At 44.6% G+C, this 24,800-nt stretch overlaps 1 protein-coding gene across 1 annotated transcript; it reads left to right on the top strand.

Moving 5' to 3' along the window:
- Window positions 1-11,064: 11,064 nt before the first annotated feature.
- has2 (hyaluronan synthase 2) lies at window positions 11,065-24,258 on the top strand. Its single transcript, XM_076012824.1, has 4 exons — window positions 11,065-11,809; window positions 19,359-19,985; window positions 21,649-21,750; window positions 21,845-24,258. The coding sequence occupies exons 2-4, from the start codon at window positions 19,359-19,361 to the stop codon at window positions 22,772-22,774; spliced, it is 1,659 nt and encodes a 552-aa protein (XP_075868939.1). The 5' UTR covers window positions 11,065-11,809; the 3' UTR covers window positions 22,775-24,258.
- Window positions 24,259-24,800: the final 542 nt, after the last annotated feature.

Raw genomic sequence — 24,800 nt, 5'->3', positions numbered from 1 at the left:
AAGTTGGGCTAGTTCGGACAAGAAAAGCTGTCTGAATGGCTCTGTCCTGCTGTGCAATGACTCAGCACAAAGTGATGATGGATATTTCGAGGAAGCACAAGTTCCTTCAAAGGAAACCATATCTAGTGGAAACATAATTACCACCTCCTCCACCACCAAACCTCCAAACTAGCCGAACCCTCACATTTCCTGCCAGAAACATTTGTTCATTGGTAAAGCAGAGACGTCAGCTGACTTGCTATGTTGTTGTATTGTTACCTTATTTTACTTGTTTGTCTCTCATGTGTTTATTTGTATTGAAATTTATTTTATATTTTTCAATTTTATACGTGTGTATATACAAACTTGAAATGTAAAAAAAACAAAAATAAAATGGCACTTAAGATTTGTAGTAATTTGAAAACAATTAACACAAGGACCAATTGTCAGTCAGATGCTGCGTGGAAAGTGACGTCTGACAGACTGCGGCTTTTGGGTGTGAGAGTTGGTGTGAGAGATCAGATAGCTGTGAATTAGAAGGGCAAGTGAGAGATCAACGGGTCAGCCGGTGGTTTGGAGAGGGATGGTGATGGCTGGAGTCTCCGGATTATTGATCACTCCAGGCACTGGCCCATCTCACCCCAGACAGCTGCGTCTTTTCTGCACTGACCTCTGAATGAAACGTACCCTTCAACCTCCGTGGCTTGGCCCATGCTCTCCCTGCTTTATCTCCACCAGGCCTGCTGGGAGAGGAATGAAAACCCCAAGATTGACAGGCCTACTCTCTAAAGGCTCTGGCAAGTCCGCAAGGCCCTTCACATAAAAGCTGAGGGAGCGCAATTTAATCACCACCCCCAGGAGTAGATAGGCATTCTTCTCCATATAGATTCTCTTTTGGTCCCTTATCTCTAAGTTGGCAGGTATCCTAAATGGTGCCTGGTTGGAATGACAGCAATTAACGGTCCTCTTTGCTGTGTAAAAGTAGGAAGTGGTTGTTGCAAATGACTGTCGCTCTGTGTCATGTATCAGGGAGGCGAGGAGCTGACTGGCATCTGCCTAGCTTAATGAAAAACAAACAACAACAAGCTTTGGATTTATTATGACAATAGAGAGCTAAGATAAGTTGAGATAAGTTGTTCAAGCTGTGCCTGTTAATGATTCTTGGCCGGATTTTCCAGGGTATCCCTTATTCCATGAAAGACGACACCAGTTAAAACATGATCCACCTTCATGCCGGTTCCACCAGCACCAATGAAGTTATAATCCCTTGCAGTGGGGAGGAGACCAAGAGAAATGGAAGCAAAAGAAATATGGTTCAAAATAGATGAAGACAAGCAGATGGGAACAGTAATAATGCTGGGGATTCCTAACGAGATGTTGCAGGTTAAACTCTGCCAAATTCAAGCTCTTGTATAAATCTGAAAAAAAGGAAAAAGGAAAAGAAAAGTCAGAATGGGTTTTTGCTTTTTATTCAACATACAGTACTGGAAACTTTGTTTTGAATTTTTTTGCAAATATAAATACTATGCAATAAATAAGGAATGAGTAACATTTCTTTCATTCTTTGCTGCGGGCTAACAAACACCTTAAAACCTTCCACTTTTGACACTCTTTAATACCACTCTTTCCAGCTGGTTCTGCAACCGTAGGCCAGAAGGGTCAAATGTGATCCTCAAAAACCTCAGGGATCCCAGAGCTGACACTCTGCACTCTGACCCCCGAGGTCAGGGATCAGGGGCTGGCGATTATGTCCGGCCACTGACCACATATGATTCAAAGGAAGAGCAGGCCTTTGGTTAATGTGCGAGTGCGTTGCACAGATAATTACAGCCATCCAATCGACAAATCAACCCCAGGACAGAACGAGGTGATTTGTGTTTGTGCGCATTTTTCCTTGGGGAGGAAAGTCTTGGAGGCGGAGGAGAATTTGACCCAAACTTCCTCTGATGTTGAACCAGCAGGGGTTCGGCTCTGTCACATGCTTGCCTTGTCAGTTCACATGAGACCCACTTGCACAGAGCGGGCAGAGAGCGGGATCCTCTGATGGGTTAAGGCCCACGTGTCATGTGCCAACTTCATCAAAGGGGATTGAAAGAAGGTGAGACTCGCTCAACGTCCGCTGTGTTATAATCAGAGGCAGTCGGCTAAATTCCAAAACAGTATAAAGGAAACTAAAATGAAGAGCAGGGTGTTGAAAATCTGCAGGATTTTTTGATACATATAATTTTGTTCCCAATTCCGAATTGATTACATTTTGTTTCAATGCACCCAATCCAATATTCTTGTTTTACCCATTCACCACAACGCTTCTCTGTGAATGGCATGTTTAGGAAGTTAGACTCGGTTGCTTCCGCAACCTCAATGTGTCATGGCACCGGACATGGTTCAAGTTATAATCATGGGAAATGTATGAATGGCAGGCAAGTGCACATCTGTAATGTGCACACGTCACCAGAGGCCACATGCAGGCCTCTTACATAATGCATTTGAAAAATGGACAGAAACACTGGCTTTGATGAAACACCAGTAATTCACTTTATGCCTGTGATCATTACTCACCTACTGTGTGATCTGTGACAGTGAGGCAGGAGCTTGTGTTGCATGGCGCAGAGCAAAGAGAAAGACTGCTAGCATGGCAACCCCCCCTCCACCTCCCACCCCACCAATCTTTGATTTGTAGACGGGCTGGATCCTTTAAGCCGGTTCATTTCTGCAAAGTACCTCCTCCCTTTACAACACAGCTCTGTTGATGGATTTTTAAAAACTGATTTAAAAGGTGAATAAGTAGAAAAAGGAACACAAATCGAAATAAGTGGACATTCTCAGATTAGTTGATTTCTCCACTGCTAAATCCTAGTGTTTAAGTGTTTATTCTTCATGATTGTCTGTTGACACTAATTCGACCGGTTCACACAGATGACCACTGAACCAGACTATTCAGTCTCACAAGTAAATCCCCAACACCTTCATTAATGCATTGAGAACCATTGCAGCACAAGGTAAGATAAAGAATGGTTTCTTACCATGATGGTTAATGGCCTTGACAATATATGCATAGATACAAACATTTAATGCTGTGTCAAAGAAGTACTGTGACATTTCTGTTTTATTCTGAAATCTTCCACATTTGTCCTACTGACCTCCAAAATAAAGTGCTTCCAATCAATCCTGGCGTTTAGTACCCACTTGCTTTTCGCTGCAACTGTGACTGTGCCCGATGCCAAGAACGTCGTCATGCGAAGGCAGCTGTTTTATTAATATTGGGTGGCGCTTTCCACATTAAGAGCTAATGTAAGCTTTTTTTGATGGAAAAGATCTTTGGCAACTTACTTTGGTAAATTACTTTCGACACTGCACACAACGCGTGACGGCAAGCCACTGACCAATGACGTCCATGTGATGTAGAACCTGCTTCAGCCGGGACAGTGGCAGTGGTGGGGTTTGGACGGAGGGTGTCTCCTCTTGAGAGGGGACAGCTCTCCTTTACAACAGCTTTCTACAGCCAGCAGTCACTTCCAAAAAGCCACGTATACAGCACTTTGAAGTTAAGTGGCTGAGCGGCTTGTGCAAAATTGGCCCCGATCTCTGCTCCAAACAGAAACATGCATCCACTCGTGGACAGTTCAGCTCTGTCAGTCTGAGCCCCTTCAACATGTATAAGCTGGAGGCTAACGAGATAGTAACTACTGCGGGAAATGAATGAGGGACAACACATGAAAGGCCGTGAGGTCATCATGTCTCCTGACACTCACGGTCAACATGTGAGCCTGTAATAAGCTCGTAATTCAAATGGAGTTCTTGTAGTATGCATTACAGGAAGCAGAGGAGGTCAGGGACGGCTTCCTTTTGATATCCACTTTCTTATGCTCGTTTAAAGTTGCGGCTCCACTGCAGGGCCTGAAAGAGCCCCTTTTTCTGGGTTTCAAATGTACTTAACGCTAAAGTTGCAGACTAATGAGCAGCTCGTGTTGGGGAATTCAGAATACCTCTCTCTCATCCAGACTAGGACTACATTTGGGTGAGAAAGAAATGTGACATATGCTCGTGATGGTGAGAAATTATCTACTCCTTCAATCTCTTGACATTTCCTGTTTGTTCATATTTGAATGGCACAAAGGACATTTTGAACGTAACTCCACAGGTTGGATGATCAGTTATTCAAATTGTTCAAATGTTCAAAGACAACCGCCGTATTCCTAGATAACCAACAGGGCAATTTTCCAGCCAAAACAAAACAGGACGCAATAATTTACAGCTGTCATTCAGGTTCCAGATAAAAGCTACTTAGCTTGCTGAGTGAGACCGTTAGTCTGATAATGGCAGCTCTTTGAAGCAGAGGAGAGCACAGCAGAGGCAGTAAAGAATAACTGCTAGCCTTCCTGCCACACACCGATTGCACAGTATGTGTGTGTGTGTGTGTGTGTGTGTGTGTGTGTGTGTGTGTGTGTGTGCGCGCGCGCGTGTGTGTGTTTGATTGTTGAATGGTACGATTGGTACCGTCAACTAAATCTTCCCATACGAAGGAAGTTGGTTCACTGATTTTGATGTCAGAGCTGTAAATCTGGAAGGAAGGTGTCTCTCGCAGGACTTCTGGGTGCTCCTATTACATATGGAGCTATCAATCAATTTTAAATTTTAATTCCCAACGTTGGGTGGAATACTCCAAAGATTATTACTCATGCCATCATCTTGGACAGAACCCAGAGTTGAGTTACTGCATGTCAAATCACAGGCAGGGATCAGGTCTTTTTGAAAGACAATATTTGAATCATCAAAATGACCACTGCCGTAGGTGTTTGTGCATGTGTGTGTATAAATGTTCCCTGAGTACCACTTAATTCTTTAGTGTTCTGACTTCTGTATGAATATATTACAACGGCATTGCTTAAAACGATATGATACACACTGGTATGTAAGACGTGTTAAACATGTTCACAACGTAACATGTAAACTTGGGGTTTAGTGAGAAGGAAATTCTCCAACTGTTCTCTGTGTGAGGGTGTGTTGCACGGAAGTTTGCTGGAGCCTAGTATGAGATTTTACACTGATTAGAGCATCGCAAGTGTGTCTAGAACTCATTAGTGCAGCTTCTGCTCTTCTGAGGCGCACGCACCGTTTGGGGAACTTGAATGAATGAATCAAGTATGACAGTCGATATAAATTAATACCACAACATTCACGTTTACCGCAGGCTGGCCAGCCTTTCGCAGCAGGTAGTTTAAAGGAGCGAGGCCACGGGGCACACAGGGATCTGAGGAGAAGTGGGGTGAAATCAAAGCAGAGGGCAGGGGCACATGGGTCCCGTGGGTCGGGCGAGGGTCAAAGTATAAGGTTGACACGGCCGAGAGGCACACTGTTCTCGTTAAACGTTAGAATTACTTAAACAGCTACATTTGACTTGCATTTTATTCGGATCCCAGTGGATGTGGCATGTTTCGCCCTGCTCAGACGCTGGTCTCAAGGCCCTTGCACACTAGACGTGAATTAAATGAAGCAGCACAAAGTTTGCGTGAGGGTCTTTTGGATCATAACTCTACTTTCCGTGACTGAAACAGTTTTTGACAGAGCCCTCACGGTTCCGGGCACAACCCCTTTTCAAGAAGAGGATCTAGAGGGAGTGTTTGAACTCCTCGTATAGCAGCATGAAACTGCACCATCTGTTTCACTCATATTCGAGGATGTTGGTAGGACAGTTTGATTTTTATTTATTTATTTTTAAATCTGTGAAAACAGAGCAGCATCTACACATAGACGCTCCACTGATTTAAGATTCTGTTACATAATTTAGGGAACATCGTATGTAAAACAAGCATCACGTCCAAAACCATTTGGCGATGGAGCTTGTCAGCTCCTTCAAAAAAACCTCAAAAACTTCTAACTTTTCTGTTAGAATTTGACAATTCTCTATTATTGATATTTCCAAGGAGGGATTGATAAAGCAAACTTTGACCATGCAACCGCGGCGCAAATCCGTGGCTGGCGGCAGAGTTTCCGCTGAAAGCGCTTTTCGCCGGCGGGCTGCGTTCAACCCGACTTGTCAAACACATTTGACACGGGTGCGCATTTGAATAATTTTTGGCTTGTAACACTGTAATCGCTGCGGCGTTGCCATGTTGCAAGCATATGGCGCTAATGTTAAATGCTGCTCATTGTCCTGTAAGGGGGGGGGAATCGATGATTGAATACATGTCAGCTGTAATTCTCACAGGCTGTGGCGCTGAGGTCTGGGCGACCTCAAAAACCACCGAGCAGAGGCTGAGACGTCAGGCTGGGGAGGAGGACGGGGGGCACTTAAGGATAGAGAGGGGCTAAAATTCTGAACACTGCAGTGGAGTTGGGAAATAAAGCAGGACAGGCGGAGGGAGAAACAAAGGGGGAGCTCATGGAGAGAGTTAGTCGCTATAAAGTTTAAATTACCATCTAATACTACACGGTGGTCTGGGCTGAGATATACCATAACAAGATGGGTGGGGTAGGCCCGCGTCCAAGTCCCCCATTTTTTTTTGTACACTATACCTCTCAGCGCTCACCAACACAACCCCACACAATTCCCCCGTGAGTGCACACTTGGAGCAAATCAACACGAGTGCCATCCTAATTACCTCAGCCTCCTGCCTTTTCTCCTCCCTTTACTTTCCTTTCTTCCCCCCCCCCCCCCCCGTCAGAAGTGATCTCCCTCTCAGACTCTTCTGTTCCCAGCCTGTGGGCCGCACAGATGATAACAGTTGACCAGGCCATCGCGGCACTAGTGGAAACTCTGAGTCCGCACTCGGGGAAGAAGGGGAGGAGGAGGAGGAGGAAGATGACGAAGATGCTTTCCTATCGAGGTTCAGAGGTCATTTCTAGCCATTACGGACACGACTCCACCTCAACTGTTCGAGAGTTGCGGCAGATTAAAGTGTGTGTGTGTGGCTTCTCAGATCAGGATGGATGAAGGCAGAGACTCTTGCTCTACTGTATTTATAGACAACAAAACTAAAATAAAAAAAGCAAAGCAAATGCAGCTGATGTTGGTTTCACAATTTATTGCTGACATCACAACTGGTATAGGGTCCAGTATGACATCAGAAAAATGGGATTTATGTTAATCTTTCTAAAGGATCCCTTTTTAATGTAGATATTACTGAAACCTATACACTAGCCTTAGAAGGAAGAACAACAATCTTTATTATTTTTGTTGTTAGTCTTGACTGTAGTGTAGGATCTGACAGGGAAATGGTTCAGAAGAACATATCAGTGGCAATAAACCATAAATCTCTTTCTCCTAAAGAGGCACCCCTGCGATCTTGTCCATGTGGAAATATTTTTAACGCATTGATGTGAGTAGTGCATTCTTTTTTCCTCTAATGTAAACTGTCAATCACAGAGGCAATCTGGCCCTATGGCAAGTACACAAGTTTACAGTAGTTATGCAAATCGATTTGGAAAATTCCCGGTTCAACTTCTCTAATTGGCTCATTGGCAATTCCACCTATTAAGCCAAGGCGGCCTCTGGCTCGTGCAGCATCGAGGTTCCTCGACAGTCCAAGAGACGCATTTGGATCAAAGCAGGTGGAGCTTGAGGTGTCGGCGAAGGAGGGCGACACCACCGTTGTAGATGATGTCTGTGTGGTCTTGGGTTTAAAGTGTGTCACTTCAAAGAGAGCACTGTCAGGGAAGTTAACCATCGTGTACACACATAATGTTTGAGGTGAAGATGAGCGAGGGACGACAGCAAATTACAGTGTTTTCAGCACCATCGCACAGCTGTCGCCTTTCATCTTCCCACATGACTTGAAGCTATGTGTTTACTTGTCCATCGGTGATCTGCATACGGACTGTTAGCCAGACTTGCTCGATGGCATGATCCACATATGTTAGACATGTATTTGTCATGCTCACCCGGCAAAGAGCACACAACAAACATTCCCAAAGAGCTCTCTCAAAAGTCTTTCCAGAAGATTGGATGACAATTTGTCTGGCACTTTCAATATGGGTCAATCAGATTCCTTTATGACCAATGGAGCCAGTTTGGTCCTATTGGTGTGAATGGCAACACTTGATGTGTGCTACCAGGATGAGCTGTTGAGTGTTGAACCCAACGCCAAAGCCAGTCAGAAACAGGGAGGGGAAGCGTTTGATGCAGAAAGTTGTGGTTCTCTGACAAAGAAAAAAGTTTCTCTCACATTTTTTTCTATCCAAACCAGCTGCACTGTTTGAATAATTACCTTTCTTTAGATCGTTCAGTCAGCAATTAGTATTATGATAGTCAGTAGATTTTGCTAAAGTTTTTTTTTTTTTTTTTATTGTTAATTTTCTTGGTGATGTTAGTTTATTATTAGTGTTAAAGACCATTCAGTGTTGCTGTTATAGTTGACAGTGCAGTGCATCGTTTGGGAATGTAGGGGCCATTTCACTGCGGGGGACATTTGCTCTTTTCCAACTGCCGTATACCGACGAGGGAAAAAGTAAAACAAACCTCGGATTGACACTGTGACATACATTTTGAACACAAGCCCACAGCTGACTACACCTCCCAGGACAATTGCTCAATATATTCCCAAATGAACCAATGCAGTTTCCTGTCTGCTAAATCTCACAGTAGACACAGAACATAAAGACTCTGCGCATTTCCATATGGATATTCTGACTCCATGATTCGCCTCTGGAACAGTGATCGAAAAACAGCACTTTCCATTTTCACCCGTCAGCGTTTGACGGCTATCGGTAAATATTGCCATCGACAGCGATACAACACCCAGAACATAGATTTCCCTCTCCGGTCAGCTGGCTCCCTTTGCCCCTCTGTGCTCTGAAACACTTGTTGTCCTGAGTGAGACGTCCTGTTTATACTCCGTGAGCAGGAAATGAAACGTGCAGCATTATTTGACTTGAGGAAAAAGGCGCTTATGGTTCGCTGAACTGAAACTGACTCCAAGTACAGTTAACGAGCACAGGAACTTGACTGTGGCTGTTGCATTTGACGATAAGGGTGTTCCTGGAATTCTTTGCCCTTCCAGAAGGAAAAGACGTAAGGCCAAGAAAATACTCCCTTTCGCCCTAACACGTGCCAATGCAGAATGTCAGAGATAAAGCTACTCTACATGCAATCAATTTATTATTTCACTTCTGCTTTATGGAGCTAATAAATTCATAAATTTGTAATAACAGAGCTGGGATCGCAAACCCAGTAAACTCTGGTGAAATGTGGTGAAATATGCCTGACAACCTGTCCGTGCCCGATGCTACCTAGCAGGTCTGACCAGGTTATCTCAGATTTGGATCTGTTCAGACAGCTTTCAGTGAAATTGCATTGCAAAAAGTCATTGGGTTTGTGATTCATGTGCCAACGCCAGTGTGCTATAAATATGGAACTGTTACACCAATGCCATTACCAATGGCAGGAACATTTTCAATTCATATAACCGAATCACCACCAAAATGGATCCAGCCTCCTCTTGCACTCAGACAGAAATATGTGACCTACATTTAGAAGCATTTTCCTAAAGTAAAAATAACAAACAAATTTGGCATTGAAAGAACATAACTTGCAGATTTTTTCAGTCTCCGTACTTGCAGTGTTATTACTTACATAGGGCAAAAAATGACTGCCGTCAATTTTAAAGTGGGGAAAAAGTGCCCTGTGCCTCATTTTAAAAGTTTCCCATGATGTGGGTGACGTCTCTCTTCCACACTGAGTTCACTCTGCACCGGCTTCCAGGAGGCCTTCAGCTCTGCACGTGATTGTGTTTCCTTGTTTAAATAAATACGTGTGTCAATGAGCTTGTGCAAACGTTAAAAAGCAAAGAGTCGAGGCCTAATTTGCCCCAAACAATATATGGCCTCTGTGACAATAATGTGGCTCTTTGGCTGCTACAGTCACTGGTAGACCCACTGGAGCTTGGAGGTTGTGTGTTTGTACAGCACCACACATAAACAATGCCGGCCGACAGGGGACTCCATGCCACCGGCCCCATTTCCCTTCATCACCTTGCTCCCATTCAGAACGTGACTTTTTTTTTTTTTTTTTTTTTCACGAAAGGGGGCCTTATGATGTGAGCAGAACCCTTTGAAAAACATTCCAGATTTGACCCGAAAATATGACATCATTGCGAAAAAGAAAAAAAAACAACAATTACTTTTAGTCATATATTCCCCACATATGCATCACAAAAAAGTTCATCACATATCTTCAGACAATATATTTTTTACTGTCCCACGGTCGGCGTTCTAAATATTCCCCCTGCAAAACCCACAAAGACGCAATTGTTTCCCCCTGCAGACAGTGTCTGTGGGATTCAAAATCACACATTTCTCAGCATTTCACTCTTCCAGGTATCTTGCACGACTTCCCGGTGATTACTGCATTGCGCTCTGACTCGCTGTGGTGGGAGTAACATGAGCCTCGATTTTGGTTGGATATTCCCCTCGGATTGACTCTCAGGGATGCTACTGTTCACTTCAAGTTTATCTCTCCGTGTTCGGCGTCATACAGCACTGCCTGCTGGTCAAGGTCGGGCACTGCAACGCCTGTTGAATCAATGAAATTCCAAAACGCTCCAAAAAAAGAGGGGGGAAAGACCGGACTAGCACGTGCCTAATGTTCACTTCTTATGAGAAGACTGCTTGGCTTCTGTTTACCAGCTGTTCCAGCAGTGTCTCAAATCAACTTCAATCAGTTTTATGGATTTAAAAAAAATAAAAAATAAAAAAAATATATATATTTATGGTTTATAGGTTGAAACCTAAAGGTGATATTAAGCCGACTGGTTTCATCTAAAACGCAGGTTCGCAGGTTTTCATACTGTGCACAGAAGCCAATAAATTCATGATCTTACTCTTGCTCTCGGGTTTGAATGGGAGCTGTAGACGACAGACAGCCCGAGTGTCTCCCTGCCTGCCTGCCTGCCTCCCTCCCTCTCCTGTCTCCTGCCACCTCGGAAGTTTGAATGAGTCTGGATGAGTCAAACTCCCTCTATCCACCCCCCACCCCCCCCTTCTCTCCCTCTCCTCTAAGTCACTCCCTCCTTGTGCCCCCCAAACCATCCCCTCTTATTAAAACAACACGCTAATGTGTTGCCCGGTAAAAAGGGGTTTGAGAGCAGCAGCAGCAGCAGCAGCCATAAAGGAGGCTCCGCGCGCGCACACGCACACGCACTCTCGCAAACAGCCGTCTGGAAGGCATTAGACTGCAGACTTTTGGCCACTTCTCTCCGCTCTGTGCAACCCTGGATGCTCGAGGAGGGAAACTGTATGCAATATTTGCCTGCCTGCCTGCCCGCGTGCCCCTCAAGACAGCAACATCCGAGCTGATTGACCGTTTGTTAGAGTCACTGCTGGGACTTTTCTCCTTTTTTATTGTCAGAATGGTTGGCACGGTCTTTTTCCAGCCTTTTCTTTTACTTTTTACATCTTAAACTCTAAAAGAAACGAATGACTCCCAGAGGTAGATGGAGGGGGGAATTTATCATTTTTAATATAGCCTGCTTTTTATTTATATTTTTTTAATTTGAGAAATGCTTTTTTTTTTAAACATCATGTTCGTGCTTGTGTACTTTTGTTGCCTGCGGTGCACAGACTGTTAAAAAGTAGAGACAAGCAGTCGTGCGCTCCCCCCCCCCACCCCACCAAAGTGGTCCAGCTGAGCAGGCTGACAGGAGCGTGCGTGAGTCTTTTTTTTTTCATTTTCTCAATGAGGAGCAATTTCGGCGCATTCATGAGAGCCGTCAATGCACGGGGGTCCTCAGAAACTTTACCGAGACCTTTTCACCCTGTGGAGCGGCGTCAGAGCCGCAGAAGTTGACCGCATCCTTCCTCAAGGACGAACAGAGGGGACGACAGCTGCTTCAAGGTAGGCGGCCGTTGACCATTTGGTCCGGGGAACGTGCGTGCCCGTGAGAAAAGTTACATTGGGGAGAAGTGGGGGGATAAAGGAAAGGCGTGCGCTGCAGAAGTGCTTTTTAAACGATTTGACTGCCAAAAAGGAAATTATGGGGCGCGCTGATACTCGGAGGCATCTCAAGTCATCGTTTTAGTCGTGAGAAAAAGCGTTTTGGCGCTTGAGCTGAATGAATGGAGTGATGCCTTCGGGGATGCAGGCTGTCAATGGCGATTATTTTTTCATTACGCGCGGCTCGTGCGTAAAACGTGTTTGGGATTCGCCCCATTTCTAACACAGTAGGATTTCTATTCACACATGTCACGCACCGCAGTAAGGTGTTCAGAGTAGAAAAAAAAGAAAAAGAAAATCTCATTTGGTCAAAGTGGAACAAATTTTCGGCATGCTGACTTATCCAGCAGCGCCAGCTGTGGAATGCGCAAAATCCGCGTCAACTTCATTTTGATCATTCAAGTCTACGCGCATTCAGCTGTGCCAAATATGGGAATAATTTGGCGGGTGACGTAGGGAAGACGGGCGTTAACAACTGAGGGTTTCCTTGGCCAATGGGAGGGCTGGATTCCCGCAAGTCGTCGCGTCGTGCGATCGGAGCGCGCAATTTGATATGAGACGTGGAAACCCCCCCATATGAGCACGTTGCTTCAGTGGACTGTCGGCGCTGTAACTGCGCAGAGCAGCAACACGCAGAGACCGACTGTGGAACTGACTGCCTGATCCACCATCCCTGATCTGTTATGGATGTCTAATGACCAAATAATCAGTTCTGTCATCTTGCTTATAAGAAGCGATTGCAGTTACACTGCAAACCAGTTAGTGTATTATGGTCTTATTATGTTTGCGAGGACACGTGTCTAGTTGGAATCATGGAAAGCTGTCAGTGCACGTCATTGAATAAAACAAAACCAAAAAAAAAATCTGTTTTGTTTTTTGGCTGTCCAGAAAAAAGAATCAAATTCTGAAAATGTGTAAAAGACAGAAGCTGTAAAGTCTTGTACCGTCTGAAAAACAGCAGACGTCAGCTGATTGTTTCTTTTTCTGTGACCCACATTGGGTGACACAGTGATACACTTAACTGCAGACTCAGTGCTGCAGGACGTTCACCCACACCGGGGTTTACTGCCAGGCAGGAAGGCGTCCAACGACTGGCCTCCATTAGGGCCCACAACAAGTCTCACGTGCCGTGACTGCTCACAGCCAGGCTCCCCCGCTCTGCACAGCCTTGGGGCTGTTATAAAGTAGAAAGAGTGAACTTGAGGAGTGCGTGTGTGCAGCTCCTCCTTAGCACACAACACCGTCTACTGTACCACTCCTGGTCGCCTCGGCAAAATAGCAGCGAGGTGCTGGAGCCAGCCAGTAAAAAGTGAAACATTTTGGATGTATGTGAGGCGCTTGCTTTGATTCCCGCTGCCTCATACTGAGTCAGAGCCTCGCAGGAGAAAGGTGATGCCAGTTGCTAATGCATGGCCCTGCTTATTACAGTATACCATAAAGTTGCACAGGAGCTGTAAAAGAGGCAGTGTTTGAGCGGCACGTACCATATCATCGCTTGCAAACATTTCCTTTTTGGTTTCGTTGTCTATCCATTCAAGTCAGTTGTCTGTCTGCCCTGTGATTAAGTCTGCATGCATGATAGTTTAGTTTATTCAGAAAGTCAGATTGCATTTCTTTGTGGAGATTAGCGAGGAGGAAAAAAAAAAAAGCCAAACGAATGAATGGAACCTGCCACTGTGCTGCAAGTTCTGCGGCTCAGCTGGCTGCAAGCAGCGAGCCAAGTCCACCACAGTGCCCCCCCGCCCCCTTCTTCCTCTTTGTAGAGTCAGCTCTCTCCTCTTACCTGCCAGCACCTCTTTTTTTTTCTCTTTTCATCTAAAAGTTGCAGTTACAAGTCTCTTCTCGACTTACCTTGTACCGCTTAATCGCTTGCAGTCATTTGTATATAAAAACATTTAATATATAGAAACAAAGTCTAATGAAGAGTCAACAAGACAGCAGATGCCAAAATACTCAGCAGCCTATTGGGATGTTGTGATTTAGTGCTTTTTTTTTCTTTTTTTTTTTTAAATATACATATCTTGTATTTTCATTTTCTGCCTCCCATTTCCAGTGGGAGAAAATGCAATCACGCAATTCCAGACGAAGCTGAAGAAAAAGAAAATTATCATCGATGACCAACAAAATGCTGCGTTGTTCAAACTTCTGTCCCCTTCTGCCACATGCGACATATCGCACTTGCCTGGGGTGGCTTTGCGGAAGGCGAGCGGCGGTCAAAGGGACATAGCAAAAGGTGGGATGTAAAAGTCGACACCTCACCTCTGCCCCCCCACAGCACCCCAGCGGAACTCTTTAACGTCTTACCGTTGCCGGCAAGGGGCCCCCCCCTGTCCACATGACACCAATCACATAAGGGGGCTGTGTGGTGGGTGGTGTCGCTGTTCAGATCTGGCTCGCATCATGACAGGGCTCCCACAACAACGGCACACTGTGACCGCATGGGGCGTTTTACGAGAGGAAGGAGGAGGAGGAGGAGCGAGGAGGGTCGGGAGCTGGCTGGCGGCCGCTGAGAAAAACTTGCATGACCTTTCAGTTCAGCGGGACTCCATCGCTGTTGGTATGAGAGAAAATTGCCCAGACAGCAGGGCCTTCAAATTTAATGAATGATTACATCTGTTCTTGTTTTTTTTTTTTTTTAGATGAATTAGTCAAGTAAAGTTCACGCACGTGCAGCATGTTTGCAATTGACATGGTGCATTTGCACGCGCTTGTGAGATTTTTGCCTGCCGCAGCACGGTGGGCGGTGGATAAAAACTCACGGGCAGGAAGTCGTGCGTCGGCGCCTTTGAAGGCCACGGCCAAGTCCAGAGTCTGTCCCGGCCTTTTCCTGCGTCCTGCTACAACTGCCATCGCGAGGCCCGCCTCCACTTTTGGATATGCGACGGAGCTTTTCCCCAGCCCTGCCCGGCAGCTCTTACCACACAGGCCCATGTGCATTTCTCATCATTTGCACAGCAACTCACTCAGCATTTCTCAGTTTGTGTGTCTTCTTGCGCGCACGTGTTTTCTTTTCGGCTGCACATCATCCCGTTGAGATTTCCGAGGTGTGTAGAACCGAAGCACATCTGCTTTTACATTTCTGTTTACAGCAAGAAAGCACATAAATAATAAACCTAAACTAACAAAGCTAAAGTTTCTTCTCTGTTGGAGAATGTTGGCATGGCTTTGCGGAAGCTTTTTTTTCTTCTCTTCCTGTGCAACATTGACACAGAATGTGGCACTGGCAGTTTCTCCCCTCTCCTCTGCCTCTGGAGCTCTGTGAACTATGTGAACTCTGGTTCACTTACTTTTGGCTTAGCACCATCAGTCTGTCAGTCAAAGTTAGATATGTGAATAAATCTCATTACTAACAAGACTTGTTGTGTACAGAGGAGGCTTTTCCTTTCAGGCTCAGACCCCCAGTAAGCTTCTGATCTGAAAGACTTCAGTTGCGACGTCAATAACGCAAAGCCTCCATGGCAGTTACTGCACGAGAAACACGCCCTCGCCTGTGTCTTGTTATATTTCATAGTCCATCACAGGCATTGGAATGTGGATTCCCGTGATTCCCCCCCTGAGTTAGGTTGAACCGTCTCCTCCTGCCCGAGTCAATCACACGATGATGCAAGGCAACGGCGGCGCACATGCACGCCGTGCATCTCGCTCTGCGTGCGTGGATACACATGCAAACAGACCCGACAGCCAGAAAAACAGTGGTAACATACCTGACAGCTCGGTCGTATTATTTAAGGTACTTGTGAGATATTACAACATATGGTGGCTCGGGATCAAATCACTTGTTTTACTGCTCGGCCAAAATGCGTCACAGGGAGTTGAGCACATAGCACATACTTTATGTTGCTGAACTGAAGCTTTTTGTCCAAGACAAGACATGGTAAATCGTTGAATCATTCAGCAAAAAACGCGTGCCAATTAAGCTGTAGTAGTCTAGTAGTCCAAATGGATAGAAATAGATTAGACTGTAACGGTTTCAAGACTACTGAGGATTTTTGGTAAAAATGCTAAAGAACTGAAATCACAAACATCACCATCTTGGTGTTTACCTCACTACTTCTAAATCACAGTATCATCCGTTAAGTTTACGCCAGTGATATTTCCATTCAAGCTCCTGAGCACCGTAATCTGAACTCACGTGGAAGATGGAACATTTTACATATCTAGGGGAAACATTTCACCTCTCCGTTTTGGGGATATCTGTGGATACCCCTCCCAAATCAAAAGAAATCTTGAGGTTACTGTTGGACTCAGTCAGTTAGACAGTTAGAGAAATTAATTTTGGCCTCCCTGCTTGGCCAAGCTGGACTGGTTGGTTAAATCACCCAATGATTCCCAAGTGTAGCACTGCTGCAGCTCACCGTTTACTTAAGGGATGGGTCAAATACGGAGGGCACATTTCAAATCCTTCGGGATGTGAAAAACAGCAGGACTTCAACTTTTAGTTCGGGCCATGGCGACCAGGTCTGCCTCTTAGGAAACTGATTGGGCAACGTTAGGACCAGCTGAAACCAATTCAGACTGGAGGTTTCCAAGTGGATCAATTAGGTTCTAGACTTAAATTCTGAGGCTCAAACTCAGATTTGTTGCATCTGTCAATCTATCTATCTTCATGCTAGGCTTTATGTATATTGGTATTCCTTCAGAGACCGCGCCAAAGGGAGTTCCCTGCAGAGACTTTCAATGATGTCAGAGGGGGACTGCTCAAGTCTCCAACCAGGGGTCACCATGAGGATACACACATGATAGTGATAGCAAAGGGGTTCCACAGGCACCGAGCAACAAAAACATATCATCAGTGATATCATCTTCAAGTGCTCGCAGCGCCGCCAGACCCACACACTCACATTCCATACGTGCTGCTCCGAAGGGACGACGTTCACATGCGTCAGTGACACTTTCGCCATCGTAAATAATAATTACACCTCGCAGGGCCCGCGGCCAAGTTTAGAACACTTTGCTGAGATCAACGTTAGTTGTGACATTTGCACTCGTTCACGCTCCGGCCTCCCAAAGGGTGCACGAGACTCCACAAAGAGCAGAGGGGCAATGCCTGCTCCGTGTCTTCCTGCACTTAATTCACAATAGTGACAGCGTTACACAGCAGGCAGTTTGGTCTGGACCAGGAAAAAAAAAGAGCAAATGCTTTTTGTCTGTGAATCACAGCGTGGATTGAGTTACACAGCCGGGGTTTGTGTTTTAACCACAGACCTCCAAACCACAGCATGTAAGAGCCAGACTCAAACAAGCAGCGGAGATGCAACAAAGACTTTTTGGAAGCTTGTTTGATGTGTCTGCCGTGCGGCCTGTCACCAGCTCAGGTTTCCTCCTGCAGCCCAAACACAAGCACGCTGGCTACTTTGAAAAAGGTGTGAATATGTCTGTCTGCTTTAGCCTGGCACTGGATTTATCATGACCTGCCAAAACTGAAGAGCATTTTTTTTTAAAACAAGTTTATCTCTCACATTGATAAACTGAGCGCCCAGAAGATTTGTTTGTGGTGAGACACATTTTTACTAGGCCGGTGGCTGAGGTCAGTCAGAGTTGATTTGAAGGGGTTTTGCTCTCTAATGCCTTATATAGACGCGAGACACTTACACGATGCTCACGCTCAACCCTCATCCTCAGGTAAAAAAAAAATAAAAATACAATTGTATATTCTCCAAGACACATTCTCCCTGGAGGCCTCCGTCTTTCTCGCTCACGAATAATAAGCTTTTTACGTATGTGTGCGCGCGTATCGGGAGACTTGTAAACGAGCAGCATGACGTTAAGAGCTTTGCCACGTGCCAGAGGAGGTCTGCTGCACTGGATGTGGCTTCTCGTCCAGCAATCAAATGAACAAGGCATTATGTCTGGGCCAAGGGGTGTGTGTGTGTATCTGTGTGTGTTTAGTGTTTGGAGCGCTCCTCTCCCTGAGCTGAGCCTCGCTCGGCCTGCGTCCTCACTATCTCCTGTCTCACCAGAACATGTCTCTTGCTGAGTTTTTTCTCCCCCATCAAGCCATTCCAGATAAATATCTGTTCTTCTGCTTCTTGTTATCTGCCCTCTTTCCAGTGTCCGTGTCTGGCTCTCCGCTCAACGAGCAACTGTCTCTGCAACAATTCCTTCTGCTTTCGTCTCTCTTTCGCCCTCTCCCCACCCCTGCTCCATCTGTTGTGTGTGTTTAGGTGTGGTGTGAGAAAGCCATGCCAGATCACAAACACTGGGAGGCTCAGTGAACTCTCCCCTTCTTTTGATGACTTGTGACCCCCTTTTTTGGAACTTCTCACTTGCCTTGGCTAAGCCGCATGTAGAATGCACGTGATGACACGTATGACGACGCGTTAAACACAAGCATTAAATGCACAGCCACTCAAAGTGAAGTCACTGCGCTACGTTATTGCTGCAGGCATAAACAAAGGTTTCCAGCCAGGCAGGACCCCACACACACAAGTCCACTTTTATTTGCAGAGCGAGTCCTTATCTCGATGTATCCTCAATTTGGGGAGAAATCTGTATTGTCGCACTCTGAATTGGAACTCTCCAAGGGGAAACAAGAACACGTGCAGCATTAGAAAATCTGAAAAACTCTTGTATTCTTCTTCCCACGGAGATACAAACAGATGACATCACAGGGTGGTCCGCTCCGCGTTGAGCTGCGCTGAGCTGAGCCACCCTGGATGGGTCCCTGTTGGTCTGCCAAACAGATGGCGGTAGCAGAGTAATGAGAGCTGGATTTGAGGAGAGGATTTTGTGCAGCAGGTCTTTGCTTTTTCTTTCTTCTTCTTTTTTCTTAAAGAAATACTGCCGCTCACAGTTTAGTCACAAAAGATTCTTCTTTATCACTTTCTGCATAGAAATTCACAAAGTAGGCTCAGTAAGAGCTCTTTATTAGGGATTCTGGCCTGAAAACGTTTTTGAACTTGTCCACAATACGGGAAAGAAAAGAAAAACTCGACCACCTTCTTCCAGGCATTTAGAAAGCACTCTGGGCTTAGATGTTTGGCAGAGGCCGCCAGCTTTTTTGTTAATTGGGTCAAGAAATCTAATGTGTGCCCACCCAGACTAAGGGAAAGTCTGAACAATCGTCTACTCAGGAGTATCTGACATTTACACAGAGATTTTGGGGAGGGGTGAGGGAAAGCGGAGGGGAAAGAAAAAGAAAAAAGGGAGGTTTACTGCTTTCACTAGCTGGGTGTGGGCCAATAGGGAGCATGCTGAAAACCTGCAAATAAGCAGTTCTTATGTCTTTACCTTGTACATAAAGGAAGGGCTAATGATTAGGTTTTATGACACTGTACACACAATAAATATTCTGCACAAGCAAATACTGTACAAATGTAAATGTTTTTGAAAAATCAAACAACTGGCTCCTTGAAATGGTCACATATCAAAAATGTAAACTACCTTAAATTAAGACCTTATGCTGGAAGTCCTGACTAATACAATTCTCTTCTTTCCAATTTCTCCTCAGATGAGGTACCAGAGAGTCCTCACCTACCTGCGGATATTTGGGACCACCATGTTTGGTGTGTCCCTTCTGGTGGGCATCTCCACGGCCTACATCATGGGCTACCAGTTCTTCACCACAGCCGGCCACCACGTGTCCTTCGGTCTCTACGGCGCCATCTTGGTCATCCATCTCATTATCCAGAGCCTGTTTGCGCTCTTGGAGCACAGAAACATGCGGCGGTCTTTGGAGACGCCCATCAAACTGAACAAGTCCTTGGCGTTGTGCATCGCAGCGTACCAAGAGGACCCAAACTACCTGAGGAAATGCCTGGTGTCAGTGAAGAGGCTGACCTACCCGGGGATCAAAGTGATCATGGTGATCGACGGGAACTCTCCGGATGACATGTACATGATGGATATTTTCAAAGAGGTGATGGGACGGGACAAGGCGGCCACGTACGTGTGGCGGAGTAACTTTCACTTCAAAGCGACTGATGAGACTGACGAGAGCTACGCCGAGAGCATTCAGCAAGTCTCCAAGTTGGTGCTCAACAGCAAGTGCTTGTGCATCATGCAGAAGTGGGGAGGAAAGAGAGAAGTCATGTATACACCCTTCAAGGCGCTGGGGAGGAGCGTGGACTATGTGCAGGTATGGAGAAAAAAAAGTAGTTTTGTCATGTTCAATACGGTCATTTAAGATAAGATTGTTGGGGTTAAGTTTCAATCAGCATTGTGTTTCCTAAAGGATAAATCAGTAATGAATGGTAATATATTTGACCAAATGGGGTCAGGGGATGAGAGGGAAATAAAGTGAGAGGGAAATAAATGTCACTTTGCAAGTGGAAAGGGAAGTTATTAAGAAACATGCATTCAGGTAAGACAGTTTGCATAGGTGTGTGTTAATGACAGAGGAAAAGAGAAAAGAAGGGATGAGGAAATAGACATCTGGAGCGTGGGGAACAGTGGCTATGAGGAGGGCTCTCGCCAAGCTAAACACTGGGTTCACAAAGAGGCCTTTGTGTTGCTTTAAGACTGACGGTGGGTGCGCGCATCGTGTTGTGAAGTGTAGCATGAAGAACGGCAGCAGTAGCTAACGTCTGAGCGCAATAACAGACCTGTTTTATAGAGCCGAGTGTTACATCATATGCCATTCAGAGGCCATAAGTGTGTGAAACGCAGGCTGAATTTAGGTCTTCACGGAATGTGCCACTCAGAAAATGGCACGTATATTATGTCTTTAAACAAACCTGCTCCCAAGTGCCCTACGGTTGCCTACAGCAGCCAAATACTGTTTACACCCTGGGGTGACTCGGCTGTAAGTACTGAGTTGCAGCCAGAAACATCTATCAGAAGGCTAGACATACCTGGATTTTTATTTTATCACATGGAAAGCATATGTTTAACTATAGACTGTTTGTGAAGTTAAGATGGTACAAGAGTTGCAAGATGCTACCATTCCAAAGGCATGTCAGTGAGACTTATGGGTAAGAATAGAAAGGGGCCAGTTCAATTTGCTTAAAGCTACATCACTTACAAAAAAGAACATACTGTAGCTGAACACATTATTTTCTATGTACGTATTCATATTGAGTCATTAAAACTGCTTGAAAACGATTAGAAAAAAAGTCAGTGTAGCATCTGCAGCTGGTTACGGTCTGCCAGAAAGCCCCTGTTTAACAAAGATTTAAAAACGTATTGCAGCGATGTCAGTAATCATGCCAGAAGCCTTCAGCATTTAGGAAAAAGAGGATTAGTTTTGCATACCTTTTCAGCGACATGAAGCATTGCCTGCAACAGATGTGCCTTGCTGATAGGAATCAGGCCCGTGGTTTGTTTGCTTCACTCGATTCTGAAGGAAAAACTACCGTTTAAAGAAGGCAAAAGTGGGGAGACCTCATGGTGGGAAAAAAGCATCAGACAGACAGCGGGTGGCGATTGAAATGGAAGTTCTTTGTTCCAGGGGATTAACCACTGACCATATAGTCAATCAGACCAGTGGGATTCCATCACATATATATATATTTCAACTTATTCCACATAGTTTGTCTCCTTTTCTCTGTCTAGACCACTTATTAATGCTGCCACTAATAGTAATGATACAAAAAAACTGACAAGTGAAAAGATTAGAGTGCAGAATTTGATTAATTAAATGACTTCAGGATTTCTAAAAAAAAAAAACTGGAAGTGTGCGCCTCATAGCATAGGTTGGCAGGACGTAAAGGACGTAAAGCTACATTTAGCGTGACTGTAGTGTTTTTAAAAAAAAAAATAAAGATAAATTACCATTTGCATTTTTTTTAATTTTGACTCAGGTATGTGACTCTGACACTATGTTGGACCCAGCCTCATCAGTGGAGATGGTGAAGGTTCTAGAAGAGGACCCAATGGTCGGAGGCGTTGGAGGAGATGTACAGGTAAGTCAGAGACTTTTGGATATGTTCCATGTGTTTGCTATCAGCTCCTCATCAAAACCCCATCTTACAAATTTGCTCTTCAATTCCCCTCCAGATCCTGAACAAGTATGAGTCCTGGATCTCCTTCCTGAGCAGTGTACGCTACTGGATGGCCTTCAACATTGAGCGGGCTTGCCAGTCCTATTTTGGTTGCGTGCAGTGTATCAGTGGGCCTTTAGGAATGTACCGGAACTCTCTACTGTGCGAGTTCCTCGAGGATTGGTACAACCAGACATTTATGGGATCTCACTGTAGTTTTGGAGATGATCGCCATCTTACGAACAGAGTCCTTAGCCTTGGGTATGCGACTAAGTACACGGCCCGATCAAAGTGCCTCACAGAGACACCAATCACATACCTACGATGGCTGAACCAACAAACTCGATGGAGTAAGTCATATTTCAGAGAGTGGCTGTACAATTCCATGTGGTTCCATAAACACCATCTTTGGATGACTTATGAAGCTGTGATCACAGGCTTCTTCCCCTTTTTCCTCATTGCTACGGCAATCCAGCTCTTCTACCAAGGAAGGCTTTGGAACATTCTTTTGTTTCTACTGATCGTGCAGGCAGTTGCGCTGATCAAGTCGTCCTTTGCCAGCCTCCTGAGAGGTAACATTGTCATGGTGTTCATGTCCTTCTACTCTGTGCTGTACATGTCAAGCCTGTTGCCGGCCAAAATGTTTGCGATAGCAACAATCAACAAGTCCGGATGGGGGACCTCTGGACGGAAAACCATAGTAGTGAACTTCATCGGTCTGATTCCCATATCAGTTTGGTTCTCCATCCTCTTCATTGGGATTATATACACTATTATCCAGCAGACTAGAAAACCCTTCCCGGAAACTGAAAAGATTGTACTGATCGTAGGGGCAGTGGTGTACGCAAGTTACTGGGTCATACTATTGTCTCTGTATTCAGTGCTCATAAACAAATGCGGAAAACGGAAGAAGGAATCACACTATGATATGGTGCTGGACGTATGACATACAGACTGCAGTCATACTTACCATCCAAGTGTCTTTTTGAGTTGCTTTCATTCAAAAATGTTGCTCAAAGTCCGAGCAGCTCTGGAGTTAAAACTGGTCAACCGAAATAGAGGGGTTTTGTATGGCAACAAATAGAGAAATGACAGTGGCTGCCTTTAGTCCATTCTTAACCATAGCATCCATGGTCCTGTGAAAGCTGTGTGCTAGCTAATCATCATACTTGTGTGCCTTACAGCTTAGTTAAGTTGTTGTCAGCAAACAGGATAACTTTTAAAACATGAGTTTGGCACATTATAGATAGAGCAGTTGGTAGCAAGAGTGCTAGGCTTTGCAATTATAGCTACCTCTTATCACTGTCAATTTCACTGGTTTTTAATCTAATGTTTGCCTTTGAGCCAAAGAAACTGAGGATTTTCACATCCACCCACTAAGGTTTAATGACCAGTATTTTTTTTTTTCTTTTTTTACATCTCCAGAGTAATGGTCATTGAAAACATTTTCAGAACTCTTCAAACAGCCAGTCAAAGAAAGACTGACAGTTAACTGCACAGCCTTAAAGTCAAATGCAGACTGCTGGCTTTGGTCTTGCCACAGAAACTGGCAGCTGTCACATGTCTATACCCTCTTTGCTCCAAGAGGTTATGTTTGAGGCTATCGCCACTACTCAGCAAATGGTTAATGTCGAGCCCATGAACAGCTGAGGTTTGTAAACTTAACAAGTGCTAAGATTCAAAGAAATCCTTGAGAAATGATGCTGCATCACTCTATTTAATGATACAAGTTTTAAAGTTACTGTAGATGTATGCTAACTTCTCTGGGCAAAGCACTGTTTAATCAGTGTTTTCAGATCTCTTTTAGAAAGAGCTACAGTATCATTTTACATTTAGTACAATGATGCAAAATGGGCTTTAAAAAAATGAAAAGCTGCTCTCTTTCTATTGTTGCACTCATGTCAAATGGGATACGTGTTATTTGTCTTCAAACACAGCACAACAGTTTTGTAGTGTGTTTCAGCTTAACTGCGTTCTCATTATTACTTCATTAAGTTACTTGCAACTTCTGGTGACAGCTCACAGTTATTTAATGTGTTTGGTTGATGGTACAGTTTTTCATGAAGTTTTTGAAACAAATCAAACAGACCACTCTCTGTTGAAGAATGTGAAAACTTGCAAGATCCATGGAACTGTCTGGTCATGCTACTGGCAATTGATCTCTTGGATGTCTGTCCACACACACGACTTATGGTTTTTCCCATGTGACGTGAATGCAGTATTTCAAATTTATTTTTTATTTTTTTTAATGTTTACAAGGCAAAAAATCTCAAACTGAAAACTGTTGATAGGAGTATCTCCACCGAACCCGAAGACCAGGCGAACATGTGACCAGAAGAGAGATGTTTTATCAGTGCTGCTGTGACTATTTTATTCTTGCAGAAACAAATGCCTTTCATTATTTTTTTTCCTTTTTTTTTTTTTTTTTTTTTTTAAAAAAAGGATAAAAATAAATAAATAAATGTATGGTGAAAAACACTATTTTGTTAAATAAGCAAAAATGAATGAATGATAACCCCCATGTGGACACTGCGGGCATGTTCCAATCCAAAGACTTTTTAACTTACTTGTTATTTTGCCTTCCATGTGCCCTCACTCGTTGCTCTTCCTCGCATATTGCCTCAATGGTAAAGTGGTTTTAACTCTCTGCTTCTTCTGCACCGAGTGAATCAACCTGTTAGGCAAAGACCAACTGTGAGATGTAGGCACCTGTGTGCATGAGTACTGCCTGATAGCAGGAATGTGAAAAAGTGCACTTGATGGACAGGAAAAGCGTGTTGGGAAGGAACAAGTCCAATGTTTGCTACAGACAACCAGGTGCAGACGTGAGTTTAATTTATATGCACTTTTATGTCTCTCCCGTTGTTCAGTGTGATGCTTGACAGAATCAAGATGAAATACCTCAGTGCAAACCTTGCTATTGCAACGAGGCACCAGTATGCGTTCACAGACTGATGCATTTTAAAGGTTTC

Source organism: Nelusetta ayraudi, unplaced genomic scaffold (assembly GCF_046127955.1).
Source record: "Nelusetta ayraudi isolate G7.1 ecotype Tasmania unplaced genomic scaffold, CSIRO-AGI_Nayr_v1 ptg000136l, whole genome shotgun sequence".
In the NCBI taxonomy this organism is placed as follows: Eukaryota; Metazoa; Chordata; class Actinopteri; order Tetraodontiformes; family Monacanthidae; genus Nelusetta; species Nelusetta ayraudi.
Note: the sequence above shows the minus strand (reverse complement) of the source record. Positions and strands in the feature narration are given on the sequence as shown.